Consider the following 16,113-nt stretch of genomic DNA (forward strand, 5'->3'; position numbering starts at 1 on the left):
TAGATAGATAGATAGATAGATAGATAGATAGATAGATAGATAGATAGATGTCATATTTTCTGCATATTCATATGAAGTATTTCATATTCTTATTACTGTCAGATTGGTAAACCTTTTTTTAAAGTGAATGCTGAAGCACATTTCATGGGCTCGTGGTTACAGTAAATTACAAATATTGTCAAAAAGGTGAAGATGAACATCATGAGGCAAATCATCCAAAGTTTTAGAAAGCTGTCAAAGATTTGAAAAGCTAATAATGGTCCTCACAAATTTAATCCTGACTGTGTCCACTGATGCTTTTGTCACGCCTATTATTATTCCAGATGAAGAAGTCTCAGCAACTTCATAGCAACTAAAACAAAAAAACAGAAATTTGAATCAGGGTGGCTGTAGGGGGGTAAACAGAAAATCAAACGTGTTTACAGAAAAGGGCTTTCTTAACAGCAAGTTCAAATGATGCCGAGCTTATTGTACTGCCTGCATTCTTCTCTCACCTTCACTTGAGAAAGAAGGAGGCCACGTCTACATGAGGAACTCGAGGCGCCGAATTTTAATGCGTCGGTTGTCATAGAGTCCCACACACGCACTTCAACATGAGTGACTAAATGCTCTTGTCCTGACAATCAGAGTGACAGGTTGAGGGCGAGAGGCCAAAGGTCAGCCAGTGTTTCAATGTCTCTACTTGTTCTGCTTGACCTTAAATGTCGGAAAGGTCATGTTTGTGCTCCCTGTAAAGTAACCTCATGATTGTTATTTTTTTGATGGGGAAGTCAGTGGGTGCTGCTATGAGTGGCCATTAGGATTCTAACAGGACGCTTATTTTGTCAATCATGTTTAGATTTGCAGCATATGCTCTCATATGGCCACAATGGTTGGAGTGCAAATCTCCAGATAGTAACAAATAAGTGAAATTGTTTGAAAAATATAGAAAATGAAAGTAAAAGGCTGCAGGCATGAAAACTACAAGGGATCGCCTATCAAAGGATCCCAACCCACTCGGCTGACTCTACCTCGCACAGTGACCTTGTGAAATGTGCTACTTCATTTTGGCTCACCCTGTACCTATTATTTATACCAGAACAAATGGACAATCCATCTATCAAATAAAAAACACGAACTCTGTGCTGCTTACTTAGCGTTTAACCCATCTTCGATGGGCAGCACAGTTGGTATTTTATTAATCTGATTGAGCCTGCTATCATTAGATGTGTGATTGGAAATCCGGAGGGTGTAAAAGAAGGAGAAGAACCCACCAAGTGACGAGAAGGACTTGTAACCAAAGAATAGCTGGAGGACACACGGTGCAATCGTGACACACCCCAAACTGGAAAGAGGGGTCCCCAGGTGTGTGACTTCAGTGTAATGCCACTAGGTGGTGCTATCGACATGAAGTGGAGTCTGAGCTATGGAGGCGGTGAGGGAGCAGTAGAGCAATATTTAATCATTTCTTAAATAAAATATTGACGGGAAAAGGAACAATTCTTGTGTTATCTTGCACTTTGGGAAGATTAAAGCTCTATCTTTTTTTTAATGTCCCAAGAATACTTTTTAAGGCCAAGACACAAACAAAATGCCTGGGACTTTGCTGTGGGACCTGCGAACGCAGCACCTGAGTAACTTCTTCTGACAGCCGGAGTCAGATGCCCAGCATCTCATTTAAATAACGTCCACCATTAATGAGGACAGTGCAAGTTTTACATTAAAGCTATTTTTGGGACTTGACACCTCAGTGGATAAATTAGCTCAACCCAAGGCTCTCCAGAGGGGATTGCAGACCAGTTCTGTGAAGCACTCAAAAACTTTCACAAACTCCATCTGCTCCAGTTTTGAACATAAATAGATGAACAAGCTGAGAGAGGAGGAGAAGAAAAGAACGCGAAGCAGCAGGCCTCAGAAAGTTGTGCTGATAGGAAGCACATGTCCGCCCGTGAGTCCGACTGGCAGTTTCAGCGATGTCTGATTTGTTCAGGCATTCTTTGCTTCTGTGTTCATTTTTTTCCCTTTCTTTATCAATTTGATGACACACTGTACTTTGTGCACAACGGGCGTGCAACTCGTATTTGCAAAGTTTAAAATAAACATGAGATTACTTGCAGACCCATATGTAGCCACTGATCCTTTAATATTTTAATATTGATCCTTTTTCATATAGATATCTTAGTCAGGGCTATGGGGAACTGTAAACCAATGTCAGCCCCAGAACTGGCTTAAAAACCCGTAGAAGACCTAAGCCTGCTGATCTGTGCACTTGCACCACATTGCTGCTCCATACACATCGTTTTCTCTAATTTGTATACCTACTGTAAAAGACAGGGGGTGCCACTGAGCCCCAAACCTCAGACACAACTGACACACACTCAGTCACAGGTTTAATTATAATGAGTTCTACTCCACCAAGTACCTTATATATGTAAAATATAGCATGTATGCGGATGGTAAATCCTTCCTCTTGCTACTCCTCTTCCTCGTCCAAGTGTTGTCCTCTGCCTCCAGACTCTGACTCTCCGAGGCAAGGTAGAGCAGCTCCCTTTAAACTGAATCCCGGGAGTATTTCTGGTGTCCACCCTAAGCCTGACGGAAGTATTTCCGGATCAGGTAGAAGTTTCTATAATGAGGTGATGGTTCCTACAGCTCCCCTGTCGGCACCCACTGCACCTCCCAGCATGCCTGTGGGCTGAAAAAAAGGGAGCAGCAATACAAGAAGGCTGTTGTCTAGTGTATCTGGGAAGAATAGGCTAACTAGCCCGGCCTCTTCATTATTCTGGCCTCCCTCATCGAAAAGGAATCGGTTCTCAACCTGGAGAGGACGTCGATCCACCAGCATAGTCTGATGGAAGGATTTCCGGGTCAACAGAAGTCCCACAAAGTAGGGATGACGGACCCATGCAGCACAACCTAGCGGCATCCACAGAAACCGAGAAGGCTGACCTAAGGGACTACAATTCCCAGTGTGCCTTGTGAGTGTTACAGCAAATACACATACATACTGAAAGAGCTCATAAAATGATTCCGGCACATTACTAGTCTACAGCAGGAGTTTCAGCTTGTGGATCCCAAGGTCATAGTAGTGGTATGGTTTTGTGCGCAGAGTACTTGCATGTCAAAGCAACATGTGTTATGACTGTGATTCCCAAAGCACTTCCAAAAATGCCCACTAGAGGGGGAAATCCTGTCGCAACCTGGCTAGATACAAAAAAGTCCATGTTGAATCTTTATAAAATAAATTACTTATTGCCACTGTAAGTACATGAAGTTCTGTGGAGCACACAAGGTACAAAAGGAGTTTGTAGCAAGGACAATCCAAGGGGAACAAGTCCCAAAACACAATCCAATGGCAAAGACAAAATGAGAGAGCAAAATGGTCAAAACATCCAGTAATATCAAAATTGCAAAAGTACAACAAAACACAAGTAAACTCAGCAACACTCCCTAGCATATTGGAATGAACCGCCAGGAACTGTGGGAGACTCCCGGATATATGGGGTGGAGGGCAGTTCCCGAAGGTAATTGGCAGGAGGCCCTTAAAGGCAGCTTATACACAAATACAACACCCTAAACTAATAAAATACACAAGTAATATCAACTAATATCTCTAACCCAAATTCATAATGTTAACATAAACAAAAGAATCAAAGATGAACAAAGAAGACATAAAACAAAGATATGATCTCCAGCCGAGTTCTAACATTACAAATGCAGGCAAAGTGAATTAGACGTTTTTTTGTGCTGAAGAAAGTGTAGAATTCATTAAAATAATTCATAAAAATTCTTAGGCCTTGAGGGTTTTCTCATGTGGTTTTCATGTGAACTTCAATTTCGTTTAATTTATTCTTGTATAACATTCTTCACTAAATATAGCCTAAAAGGGCTATAATTTGATAATCGTAAAATATTAAACTTTACAACGTTTATACATGCAAATACACATGTCAAAGGTCAAAAATAACAAAATAGCGATAATACAAGAGGTGAACGATCATAAAGATTGACATGAGACTGACTGACAGTGATGAAGAGAGAGAAACAAAAATGTCAGAAAATTCTCTGAAAATAAACCTTTGGGGGATCCACGTCATCATTTATAGCAGGTAGAACTCAGGTGGCCGCGCCCCCCCCCCCCTAAGTCTGAGCATTCTGGGTTTCTGTTGTTTATTTTTTTTTTTAAAAGGACAGCAAAGATAAAAGAGAGCACTCCAAACGTCTTCGGACCCCTTCATTTATTCATATGTTGAAATGGCTTTATTTCATTTTTTCTCTCAGCAAGTAACACTCAATACCTCAGAATGGCAAAGTTAAAGCAGGATTCCAGACATTTTTGCAAATCTATTAAAAATAATAATAATAAAAAAAAAAACAAAAATACAACATTGGCACAAATATCTCGACCCTTTGCTATGACGCTTAAAATTTGCTTCATTCTATTCTACTACAGCAATAACACGTGTTGGTTTGAGGCACACATAACAGACCCAACTACTACTATGACTTCATGATAAAACCCCTGTTGTAGACTAGTAGTGTGCCTGAATCATTTTATCCATCCATCCATCCATTATCCAACCCGCTATATCCTAATTACAGGGTCACGGGGGTCTGCTGGAGCCAATCCCAGCCAACACAGTGTGCAAGGCAGGAAACAAACCCCGGGTAGGGCACCTGCCCACCGCAGTGAATCATTTTATATGCTCTTTTAAGTATGTATGTGTATATACTGTATGAGGAGGATATGTTAATACCTGGACAAAAGGCCAAAACCAAGGGACAGATAGGTAGGCCGGCTGGACAAGGAAATAACTTTACACCCAGGTGGACTAATATGTTGGATGGGCCAGCAGAATCTGAGAGTTGGGAGTGGTTCCATCTCCCAAGCACCTCTGCAGGTGACCCAACTGGGTTCCCATATGAGGACCACTGCCACCTGGTGTATAGGGGACAGAACCACTCCCAGCTCTCAGCTTCTGTTGGTCCATCCAACATAGTAGTCCACCCTGGCATAAAGTTATTTCCTTATCCAACTGGGGTTGGAGAATGGATGGATGGATGGATATATATATATATATATATATATATATATTCACGGCATTGGAAGTCTGTGTCACAATCTGATTGTATGGGTGGTTACCTACCAGGTAACGCTTGTGGTTGGCCAGCAATCTGCTAACATCCGCCACGGTGCCCTCAGTTTGTGAGGAGCAGATCATAGAATGGTTGAAATAGTTTTACTGTCAAAAAAATGCAAAGAGTACATGACACGTGTTTCGCCCTCATTCTGGGCTCATCAGGCGTACACACTCCACTGCACTCCCTCTCGGGAATCGAACCTCGGACATCAGCGGCAGAGGCGATGCCCCTAACGTTGTGCCACGGCGTGTGGTTCTTTTATTTGACAGCATGTACATCACCAGAGGCGATGACGTCCGAGGTTCGATTCCCGAGAGGGAGTGCAGTGGAGTGTGTACACCTGATGAGCCCAGAATGAGGGCGAAACACGTGTCGCGTACTCTTTGCATTTATTTGACAGTAAACTATTTCAACTATATATATATATATATATATATATATATATATATATATATATATATATATATATATATATATATATATATATATATACACACAGTATAATTCACTAAGCTGACAGAACAAGCAAGACAACCATAGGATACGCACAACATAGCCACGTCCTTCGGGCCACGAGGGAGCAACCGCCCTGGATCGGGAGAGGACCGTGGGAGAGGAGCAAGGAGGCCACCGCCAGGGGGCACCCCGAGTCTCAGAGAGCCCGGGAGGCATTCACTTCCGCCACACCCGGGAAGATGGAAGAAGAGTCTTCCAGGGACGCCCAGAGTGGAGTGTTTCCGGGTGCAAGGGCAGCACTTCCGCCACACCAGGAACTGCTGCCGGAAGAACATCGTCAAGCACATCCGGGTGAGAATAAAAGGGGCCGTCTTCCTACAATCAGGGAGCTAGAGTCGGGAGTGGGAGCAGGACAAGGCTCCTGTGAGGAGAGGAAAGGAGGCCCACGGATAGTGAGAGAGAGGCACGTGTTAAGGGTGATTAATATATATACTGTATAAACTTGTGCATGTAAGCAAGGAGTTTTAAGAAACTACTGTATTTTTCTACCTTAACCTATTTACTTACCTTATGCCAGTTTTGTGTGTGCATGTAAATGTACTCAATGTGCATCACAACAAAGACCAAGCCATGAAGTTGAAAGAATTGCCCGCAGAGTTTATATATGGGATTGTGTCGATGCACAGATCTGGGGAAATTTCTGTAACATCAACGGTTCACCAAGAGCACTGTGGACTCCATAATTCTTTAATGGAAGAAGTTTGGAACAACTACAACTAATCTTAGAGCTGGTCACCCAGCCAAATAGAACAATCGATGGAGAAGAGCCTTGGTAAGAGAGGTGACCAAGAACCCGATGGTCACTCTGGCTGAACACCAGAGAACCTGTGTGCCTAAAAGGAGAAACCTGCAGAAGGGACAACCAATCACTGCCAACACTCCATGACAGAGTAGGTAGTCTGAAGCCTCTTGTCAGTAAAAAAAACCCATGGAAGCCAACTTGGAGTTTGCAAAAAGGCACCTAAAGGACTCCCAGAATGGGAGAAACAAGATCTTCTGGTCTCATGAGACCAAGATTGAACTCTTTGACCTCAGGTCTATGCGTCATGTCTGGAGGAAAATCCTGTTTTCACAGTATTGGGTGTTGTATGATGAGGAAAAATATGAATGTAAAGGATTTTAGCTCAAGTCTGCAACATAAAATGTTAAAGAGTGAAGGAGGGTCTGAATGCACTGTATACGAGATACATTTTGATTAATTGCTCTTTATACTGTGTGTTGAACTAGAAATGTTCATTTTGATAAAAACAAATTAATAAATAACAAAGAAGTGAATATAGAACCATGTGTTTCACACATTCTCAGCAGAGTGCAGTACCTCTTATTTTCTCACCGCTCCCAAAATAAAATACTCACATTGGTGTCTTTACCCGACAAAACACATTCGTCTCTCCTTTGCTGAGAAACCGGCCAGTGGATCTGAAAAGAAAAGAAAGAAAGAAGAATGAAACAAAAAAAACTTTTCTCACTAAAACCAGAATGCCAGGGGCATGAATCAGCGACATATAAACACAAGTGACCTTTAGACCTTAAACCAAATGACCTCTCCTGGCAAAGTGAGAAAATCCTGGCATCAGCAGCTCATTAATTTGCAGGTGATGCATTCCCCTGATTGGAGCTTTAAAAAAAAAATGCACAAAAATAACACGCAGCCCAATGGATTCGTCTCCTGATGTCATCAATTTTAACGCTTGTGCTGACTCAACAGAGAAATTCCTCAACTGCAAATTAAAAAAAATCATGTGTCTAGGTGTATTTTGTGAAATAAACATTACACACTGCAGCAGGGCAAAATAATGGTGCAGGGCAAAGTAACTTCCTTGAGATGCCAACTGGGCAAAGAAAACTATTTAATTTGAAGAAAAAACAAAAATAAATTAAAATTATGCACTTCAATGTGCCTCTTAATAATAAGGATGTCACAAGAACATTTCTGGCTTCAACGTGGAAATGAGACGCCACCTTCCTGAAGCATTCTCCTTTTATACTTGTACAGCCTGGGAGGGGCGGGGCTTCCTTCACTTGGGTGCCCTCAAGGGGCGGTTCCTCAAGGCTGTGAGGCAAGGAGGAGACAAGACTGTTAATGACAGCGCTCCCTTTTGTCCCAGGGTGGTAATGCTACCTGGGAGGTAACCTTCTGGAACACATGCATGACAACACTTATTCGGCTTTCTGCTCCATGACAACTGCAGTCAAATGAAGAGACGGTGAGGAGTCTGCGCTGGTATGGAGGTGTTCTTTCTCCTTCTCATGCAATCATTATGGCTGCAAAAGACTGTCGTTCACAAGGCTAAGGGTTCAATTCTCACTACTTGTTGACCCTACAGTAAGTGGACAGCTTAAATTTCTGGTGTGTATACTATAGACAAGTAGACACCATAATATCTGAAAGGTATTTTGCAGGTCAGGTCAGGTATAAATAAAATATGATAAAAATAATTATACAGCTCTTTCCAAATTAATTATACATACATAATAAAGTATCTATCTATCTATCTATAAGGGACTGTACTTTCTCCGGTCCTGTTCAGCCTATATACATCGGACTTCCAATACAACTCGGAGTCCTGCCATGTGCAAAAGTTCGCTGATGACACTGCTAACCTTAGAGTGACCGCAAAGGACTTGAAGAAGTCATTAGAACTGGCTAACATCTCTGTTCATGAGTCAACTATACTCAAAACACCGAACTAGAAAGGAGTCCATGGCAGGACACCAAGAAGGAAGCCACTGCTATCAAAAAAGAACATTGCTGAACTCCTGAAGTTTGCGAAAGAGCACTTGGACACCCCACAACGGTACTGGGAAAATGTTTTGTGGAGTGATGTAACCAAAATGGAACTATTTGGCAGGAACAAGCAGAAGTTCATCTGGTGTAAAAAGGACACTGCATAGCAACATCAAAACATCAACCCTACAGTAAAGTGTGGTGGGGGGAATATCTGCTCCTTAGGGACAAGCTGACAGAGATGGGATTAGATTCATACCTAGTGACATGGATCGTGGACTATCTTAAAGACAGACCTCAGTATGTGCGTCTTGGGAACTGCACGTCTGACATTGTGGTCAGCAACACAGGAGCGCCACAGAGGACTGTACTTTCTCCGGTCCTGTTCAGCCTATATACATCGGACTTCCAATACAACTCTGAGTCCTGCCATGTGCAAAAGTTCGCTGATGACACTGCTATCGTGGGCTGCATCAAGAATGGGCTGGAGGATGAATACAGGAACCTAATCAATGACTTTGTTAAATGGTGCGACTCAAACCACCTACACCTGAACACCAGCAAAACCAAGGAGCTGGTGGTGGATTTTAGGAGGCCCAGACCCCTCATGGACCCCGTGATCATCAGAGGTGACTGTGTGCAGATGGTGCAGACCTATAAATATCTGGGAGTGCAGCTGGATGATAAATTAGACTGGACTGCCAATACTGATGCTCTGTGTAAGAAAGGACAGAGCCGACTATACTTCCTTAGAAGGCTGGCGTCCTTCAACATCTGCAATAAGATGCTGCAGATGTTCTATCAGACAGTTGTGGCGAGCGCCCGATCGTTCCTCCCCCAAACTATGCGACTCTTCAATTCCACCCGGGGGGGTAAACGTTAATACTTAACATTATACAAAGTTATTGTCTTTTTTTCACCTGCATTATTATCAGTCTTTAATTTAATATTATTTATTGTATCAGTATGCTGCTGCTGGAAAATGTGAATTTCCCATTGGGATTAATAAAGTATCTATCTATCTATCTACAGAAACAGGAAATGACTGACTGCATAAGTGTTCTCCCCCATGCAGGTACCGGTTTCTAACCTTGTAATCTCGAGCTCAGAGGTGAGAGCCTTGTAGTGTGAGCTAAATGGAGAGCTTCAACCGTCAGCCACACAGAGCACATCTTTGAATGCTGTGCGCTTCCAAGTGACATCAACTGATATATCTCTGTGTTAGCCTCCAGCTTCTCTATGCAGAGTCACCACTACACTCCACCTGTTAACAGCGCAAATCCCACTCTTTTTCGCCAATTGAATCAGTTTGAAAATTTGCACTGTGCTAAGCTGTCAGTGGTCAGTTTCTAACCTGCAATCTCCAGCTCAGAGGCAAGCGCTTTACAACGTGAGCTAAATGTAGAGCTCCATCCATCGGTCGCAAGGAGCCCATCTATAAACGCTGTGAGAAGTACGCTTCCTGGTGACGTTACCTGATTTTTCTCTGTGTTAGCCTCCACCTTCTCTATGCAGAGTCACCACTACACTCCGCCTGTTCACAGTGCAAATCCCACTCCTTTTCGCCAGTTGAATCAGTTTGAAGATTTGCACTGTGGTAAACTGTTGGTGGTCAGTTTCTAACCCCTAATCTCCAGCTCAGAGGTGTGCACATTGCAGGGTGAGCTAAGCATAAAGTTCTGTCCATCAGTCGCACGAAGCTCATCTCTAAATGCTCTGAGCGTTGTACTTCCTGGTGGGGTCAGCTGACCTTTCTCTGTGTCAGCCCCTACCTTCTCTATGCGGTTTTGCCATTAGACTCCACACGTTCACAGTGCAAATCCCACCCTTGTCAGCAACTGAATTACTATGGAATGGCGGTGGTCAGTTTTGAACCTCTAATCTGCAGCTCAGAGGCGAGTGCCCTGCAACATAAGCTAAATAGAGAGCTCCATCCATCAGCTGTGTAGAGCCCATCTCTGGACACTATGAGGGGTGGACTTCCCAGTGACGTCAGATAATCTTTCTCTATGCCAGCCCCCCCCCCCCACCTTCTCTGTACAGTGTTGCCAATACAGGGACCATCAGAGTGAAGTGAAGCCAACTGCCAGGCAGTGCTCTCCAAGGATGCCCATAAACTGGTAGGGGCACCAGACTCTTAACTACAGGAGAGAGTGAGACCACTAAGAGAACAACAGGGGCGGTAACACCTCCTGACTGCAAGAGGGCACACAAGCACAAAAAGGAACACTCAACAGAGTGTTAACAGAGCAAACTTCGTTATTGTAAACAGAAAAAAAAAATAAAGTAGAAGAATGCATTCCCAGTAGATGTTTTAGACAAACAAATCAAATGACGTAAAATTGTTTGATTTGGCCCAAAGCCATGGATTGCTTTTCTTTGTCCATCTTCAAGTCATCAATATTCCTCTGAGACTGCTTATATGATGATATCCTGAAAATGTCCTGGGATTAAAACTATGCAGAAAGGGGCTGCCAAGAATGCCACCTGGATGGGATGAGGCAAGGCAAAGTCCAAGAGGGAACCGCCACGCAATAAAACACTGTAAAAATAAGAATTTGTCACTTTGTATAAGCAAGGACAGGAACTCAGGTTTTTACAATACAATTTATTTTTGTATAGCCCAAAATCACACAAGATGTGCCGCAATGGGCTTTAACAGGCCCTGCCTCTTGACAACACCCCAGCCTTGACTCTCTAAGAAGACAAGGAAAAACTCCCAAAAAAAAAAAAACCTTATAGGGAAAAAATGGAAGAAACCTCAGGAAAGCCAGTTCAAAGAGAGACCCCTAGCCAGGTAGGCTGGGCGTGCAGTGGGTGTCAAAAAGAAGGGGGTCAATGCAATATAATACACAGAACAGAACACAAGTAATCCTCAATACAGTATAAAAATAAAAATATTACAAGTACAGAGCAGAATTTAACAGTAGATCCATCCATCCATCCATCCTCTTCCGCTTATCCGAGGTCGGGTCGTGGGGGCAGCAGCTTGAGCAGAGATGCCCAGACTTCCCTCTCCCCGGTCACTTCTTCTAGCTCTTCCGGGAGAATCCCAAGGCGTTCCCAGGCCAGTCGAGAGACATAGTCCCTCCAGCGTGTCCTGGGTCTTCCCCGGGGCCTCCTCCCAGTTGGACGTGCCCGGAACACCTCACCAGGGAGGCGTCCAGGAGGCATCCTGATCAGATGCCCGAGCCACCTCATCCGACTCCTCTCGATGTGGAGGAGCAGCGGCTCTACTCTGAGCCCCTCCCGGATGACTGAGCTTCTCACCCTATCTTTAAGGGAAAGCCCAGACACCCTGCAGAGGAAACTCATTTCAGCCGCTTATATTCGCGATCTCATTCTTTCGGTCACTACCCATAGTTCATGACCATAGGTGAGTGTAGGAACATAGATCGCCTGGTAAATTGAGAGCTTTGCCTTACGGCTCAGCTCCTTTTTCACCACGACAGACCGATGCAGAGCCCGCATTACTGCGGATGCCGCACTGATCCGCCTGTCAATCTCACGCTCCATTCTTCCCTCACTCGTGAACAAGACCCCGAGATACTTGAACTCCTCCACTTGGGGCAGGATCTCGCTCCCAACCCGAGAGGGCACTCCACCCTTTTCCGGCTGAGGACCATGGTCTCGGATTTGGAGGTGCTGATTCCCATCCCAGCCGCTTCACACTCAGCTGCGAACCGATCCAGAGAGAGCTGAAGATCACGGCCTGATGAAGCAAACAGGACAACATCATCTGCAAAAAGCAGTGACCCAATCCTGAGTCCACCAAGCCGGACCCCCTCAACACCCTGGCTGAGCCTAGAAATTCTGTCCATAAAAGTTATGAACAGAATCGGTGACAAAGGGCAGCCCTGGCGGAGTCCAACTCTCACTGAAAACGGGTTCGACTTACTGCCGGCAATGCGGACCAAGCTCTGACACCGATCGTACAGGGACCGAACAGCTAGATGTTATCAGTAGATGATATCACATAATATGATTTGGGAGAGCATGCCCAGTTCTAAATTGGGCCTAGTGTGTGCTTGGTGTGTGGGTGTGTTTGTGTGTGTGTCCTGCGGTGGGTTGGCACCCTGCCCGGGATTGATTCCTGCCTTGTGCCCTGTGTTGGCTGGGATTGGCTCCAGCAGACCCCCCGTGACCCTGTGTTCGGATTCAGAGGGTTGGAAAATGGATGGATGGATGCCCAATCTCTCTCTCTCTCTTTTCCTTTGGAAAGCCCCACGCACATGGCAGTGGTGTTGACGCCAACCACTTCCCAGTTCTGCAATGGTACCGTTTCCCAATAAAATAAAAAGAAAGGAAACTTAAAGAAATACATGCCTGGACTTTTTTTTTGTTACATGGTAGCAGACACTGTAACCTATGAGTTCTCCTGAACTAAAACTTTGGGGGAACCAGAGAAAGAGGAAGAGCAGCAGCCAGGGAGAAAGCTGGAACTGCTTCTCCTAGGAAACTAGAAGGCTGGTCATATATTTTAGACTTGAGGTACATGACACTCTGATTCAGATCACTGTGCTTGCATAAGAGTGACGGATTACAGCAAAGGCTGGAATCTTGGGCCAGATACTGATGTCAAGGTCAGCACATTCTCACCGAACAGCAGAGGTGAGTCCATTCAGCCTCTTTCAATAAACATTCAACACATAGGCTGCTGGAGAGATGCAGTGTTTTAAGGACTACATGGGGCTGAGAGGTGCACAGGCACCCTTCTGCGTTGTGATTTATTTATTGTTGTAGCTGTGAGAGAGAGGCCACACAAATCATTTGTTCCACTCTTCTGCGAGATGATTTCTTTCACTACAATACAGAATATGAACAGGGTCTCATCACCTGAATGCCCTTACAGCAGCCATCACAGAACTGACAGCACGCCCAATCTCTCTTTTCCTTTGGAAAGCCCCATGCACATGGCAGAGGTGTTGATGACAACAACTTCCCAGTTCTGCAATGGCACCGTTTCCCAATAAAATAAAAAGAAAGGAAACTTAAAGAAATCTATCCCTGGACTTTTATTAGCCCTTACAATCTAATAAAACTTAAAAAGCTATATAAACTGGATGACCGTAAAATTGAATGTGTCACACACGTGCGCATGGGAGGCAGCTTGAGTAAGGGTAATTCCGAATCAGACCAAGGATGTGACAGAGTGCACTGACTCTTTTTCTCCCTTTTCTGCAGACCATCCACGGGAGATTCCACCTGGTCTTCTTGACGTCACTTCCGGGTCCGAGCCTATGAAGGAAGACCTTGCTGGCTCCAGCCCCTGTGATGGCACGCCTATGGCTGAAGACCCTCATGAGCCCGACCCCTTTGACCTCACTTCCTGTCTTCCCCTTTAAAAGCCTCCACCTTTTCCCTATTCCCTCAGTTCTGTTTTGGACTCGGTTTTGTGCACATCAGTGCTGTTTATATTTTTGCAACTTTGCCGCCAGGATCCCAATTATACGGGTGGCTGCCCCAAGCCTTGTTATGACTCAGAGTGGAGTTTGTCACAAATGCTAATTAATCTCTGTTACACTATGGCGAGTTCTGTCACGGTATTATAGGGAGATTAGACGGCCCCCCTGACCAGGATGCGATTCTATAAACTGGCTGGAAGTAACACCAAGAAGAAGTTTTAAAGCTGTGGCCATGTCAGAAATCGCAAAGGTTCATTGATGACAGGCCAGGGTCGTGAGAAAGAGATGGGGACAGAAACAGAAAAGTAGCAATGGTGATGGGAGGATGCTTTAATGACACTTAGGAAGTAGGCAAGCCACCCACTGGATGGAAGGACTTATTTTGTGTTTAATATTTCTTAATAATTTAAACCGTCTTTGCAGAGAAATTGCTTTTCACTTTCACATCAAGTTGACCAATGTCAGAAAAAGACAAACGACATCCACTGTCATTCAATGTTGTATATTTAAAACCAACAAAAAAAGAAAATGAGATCATCTCCTCCATCATCCACAGCAGGGCTCAGCCACACACTTACAGTCTTGGCTGTAAAAAAAATCTTCTTGTAAAATTAACAGCACCTCACTGTTGCTAAAATTTACGGTTATTGCTATCGTTTTTATGTAAAATGGGATAACATTTTTTTACAACTTTTTTATAACTTGAAATGGAAACAATTGCTGCTAGAACATGCTTCAGCCTAATGCTCCTCGCCAAATTGTCCTACTTTAACATTCAAGGTTATTCAACGGAGTTAACGTTATCAGCGAACAATCAAAATAGACAGTTGAAAACAAAGTTGTGAAAACGATCGAACCCTCTCACGCTATACAGTTACGTTATGAGAGCGCCGTATCATTATGTTAATACAGGGAGAGCAACGTTAGCTACAATTATCTAACATACTGTAGCATCTGCTTTCCAGTTAGCTAGCAAGTTGTCAAAATTGGGAGCATGAGCTGACAGCACGTTGCCGCAATCACCACACGATGAACCGCCTGGATTGGGACCCGAGTGCAGCGGGTGACACATCAGGACCACACGGGAACAGTGGGAGCTTTTTATAAAGTGGCTGGAGTTCCAATCCTGCCACCAACCTCCAAGTTTTGCATGTAAGTTGGAGGACCTACACGTAGGGCTGGATGCAGATTAACATCTTAACCAGGACGGAGCAACTGGAGGTTAAGGGCCTTCCTTTTCCTAGTAATTTAATTGAAGGCTTGAAATCTTACAGATGCAGTTTACAGCTCTACAAACAAAAAAATAAAATGCCACTCCCCGATTTGCAGGATGAGGTTACACTTACATTAGCGGCTGCAAGAATTATTACAAGAACAAGAAAATACGAACACATAACTCCAGTTCTTAAATCCTTACACTGGCTCCCGGTTAAGTTTAGGGCAGATTTCAAAATCCTCCTTTTAACATATAAAGCATTAAATGGCCGAGGTCCGGCTTACTTGTCTGAACTTATCATGACTTACAAACCAGAGCAGACATTAAGATCTCAAGATGCCGGTCTGCTTATGATTCCAAGGATTAATAAAATAACAGTGGGAGGTCGAGCTTTTAGTTACAGGGCCCCTAAACTGTGGAGTGGTCTGCCTGCTACTATAAGAGATGCCCCTTCGGTCTCAGCTTTTAAATCCCGGCTGAAGACTCACTACTTCAGTTTAGCACACCCTGACTAGAGCTGATGATTTACTGTACAGACTGCATCTCTGTTGTTAGTCATTAGCACTAAAACATAAGTAACATGATCGCTATAATTGGATACTAACCCTCACCTATTCTGTTTCTCTTCTTAGTACTCAAATATGGCACTTGGTGCCACGGCCCACCTGCCAAGTTGTTTTGCCTGCCTAAGGAAAAGTCATCCCTGATGGAGGATCGCAGGAATCGTGGGAAAGAGGGGTCCTTTCATCGGATTGGCTGGCCCAGCACTGTTTCAGCCGTGGAATGGCCAAATGGGGGAGGCAGCTTGAAAGATGAGGTCTCCAGGACTCTACACAAATCCAAATCTTATTATGGGATATATCATCTACTGTTAAATTCTGCTCTGTACTTCTAAAATTTATATTTTTATTTCTTACTATATTGAGGAATTGTTCTGTTCTGTGTACTGCATTGTATTGTATTGACCCCCTTTTTTTGACACTCACTGCACGCCCAACCTACCTGGAAAGGGGTCTCTCTTTGAACTGCCTTTCCCAAGGTTTCTTCCATTTTTTCCCTACAAGGTTTTTTTTTGGGAGTTTTTCCTTGTCTTCCTAGAGAGTCAAGGCTGGGGGGCTGTCAAGAGG

General features: G+C 44.0%; 1 protein-coding gene across 1 annotated transcript in view; it reads right to left on the bottom strand.

The window, feature by feature from the left end:
- Positions 1-16,113, bottom strand: part of sema3fb (sema domain, immunoglobulin domain (Ig), short basic domain, secreted, (semaphorin) 3Fb) — a 360,044-nt gene that overhangs the window by 120,961 nt on the left and 222,970 nt on the right. The window contains 1 exon segment of the mRNA XM_028825108.2: positions 6,994-7,056. Within this exon segment, the coding sequence (XP_028680941.2) occupies positions 6,994-7,056 (63 nt within the window).

This window comes from Erpetoichthys calabaricus, chromosome 18, assembly GCF_900747795.2.
Source record: "Erpetoichthys calabaricus chromosome 18, fErpCal1.3, whole genome shotgun sequence".
Taxonomy (NCBI): Eukaryota; Metazoa; Chordata; class Cladistia; order Polypteriformes; family Polypteridae; genus Erpetoichthys; species Erpetoichthys calabaricus.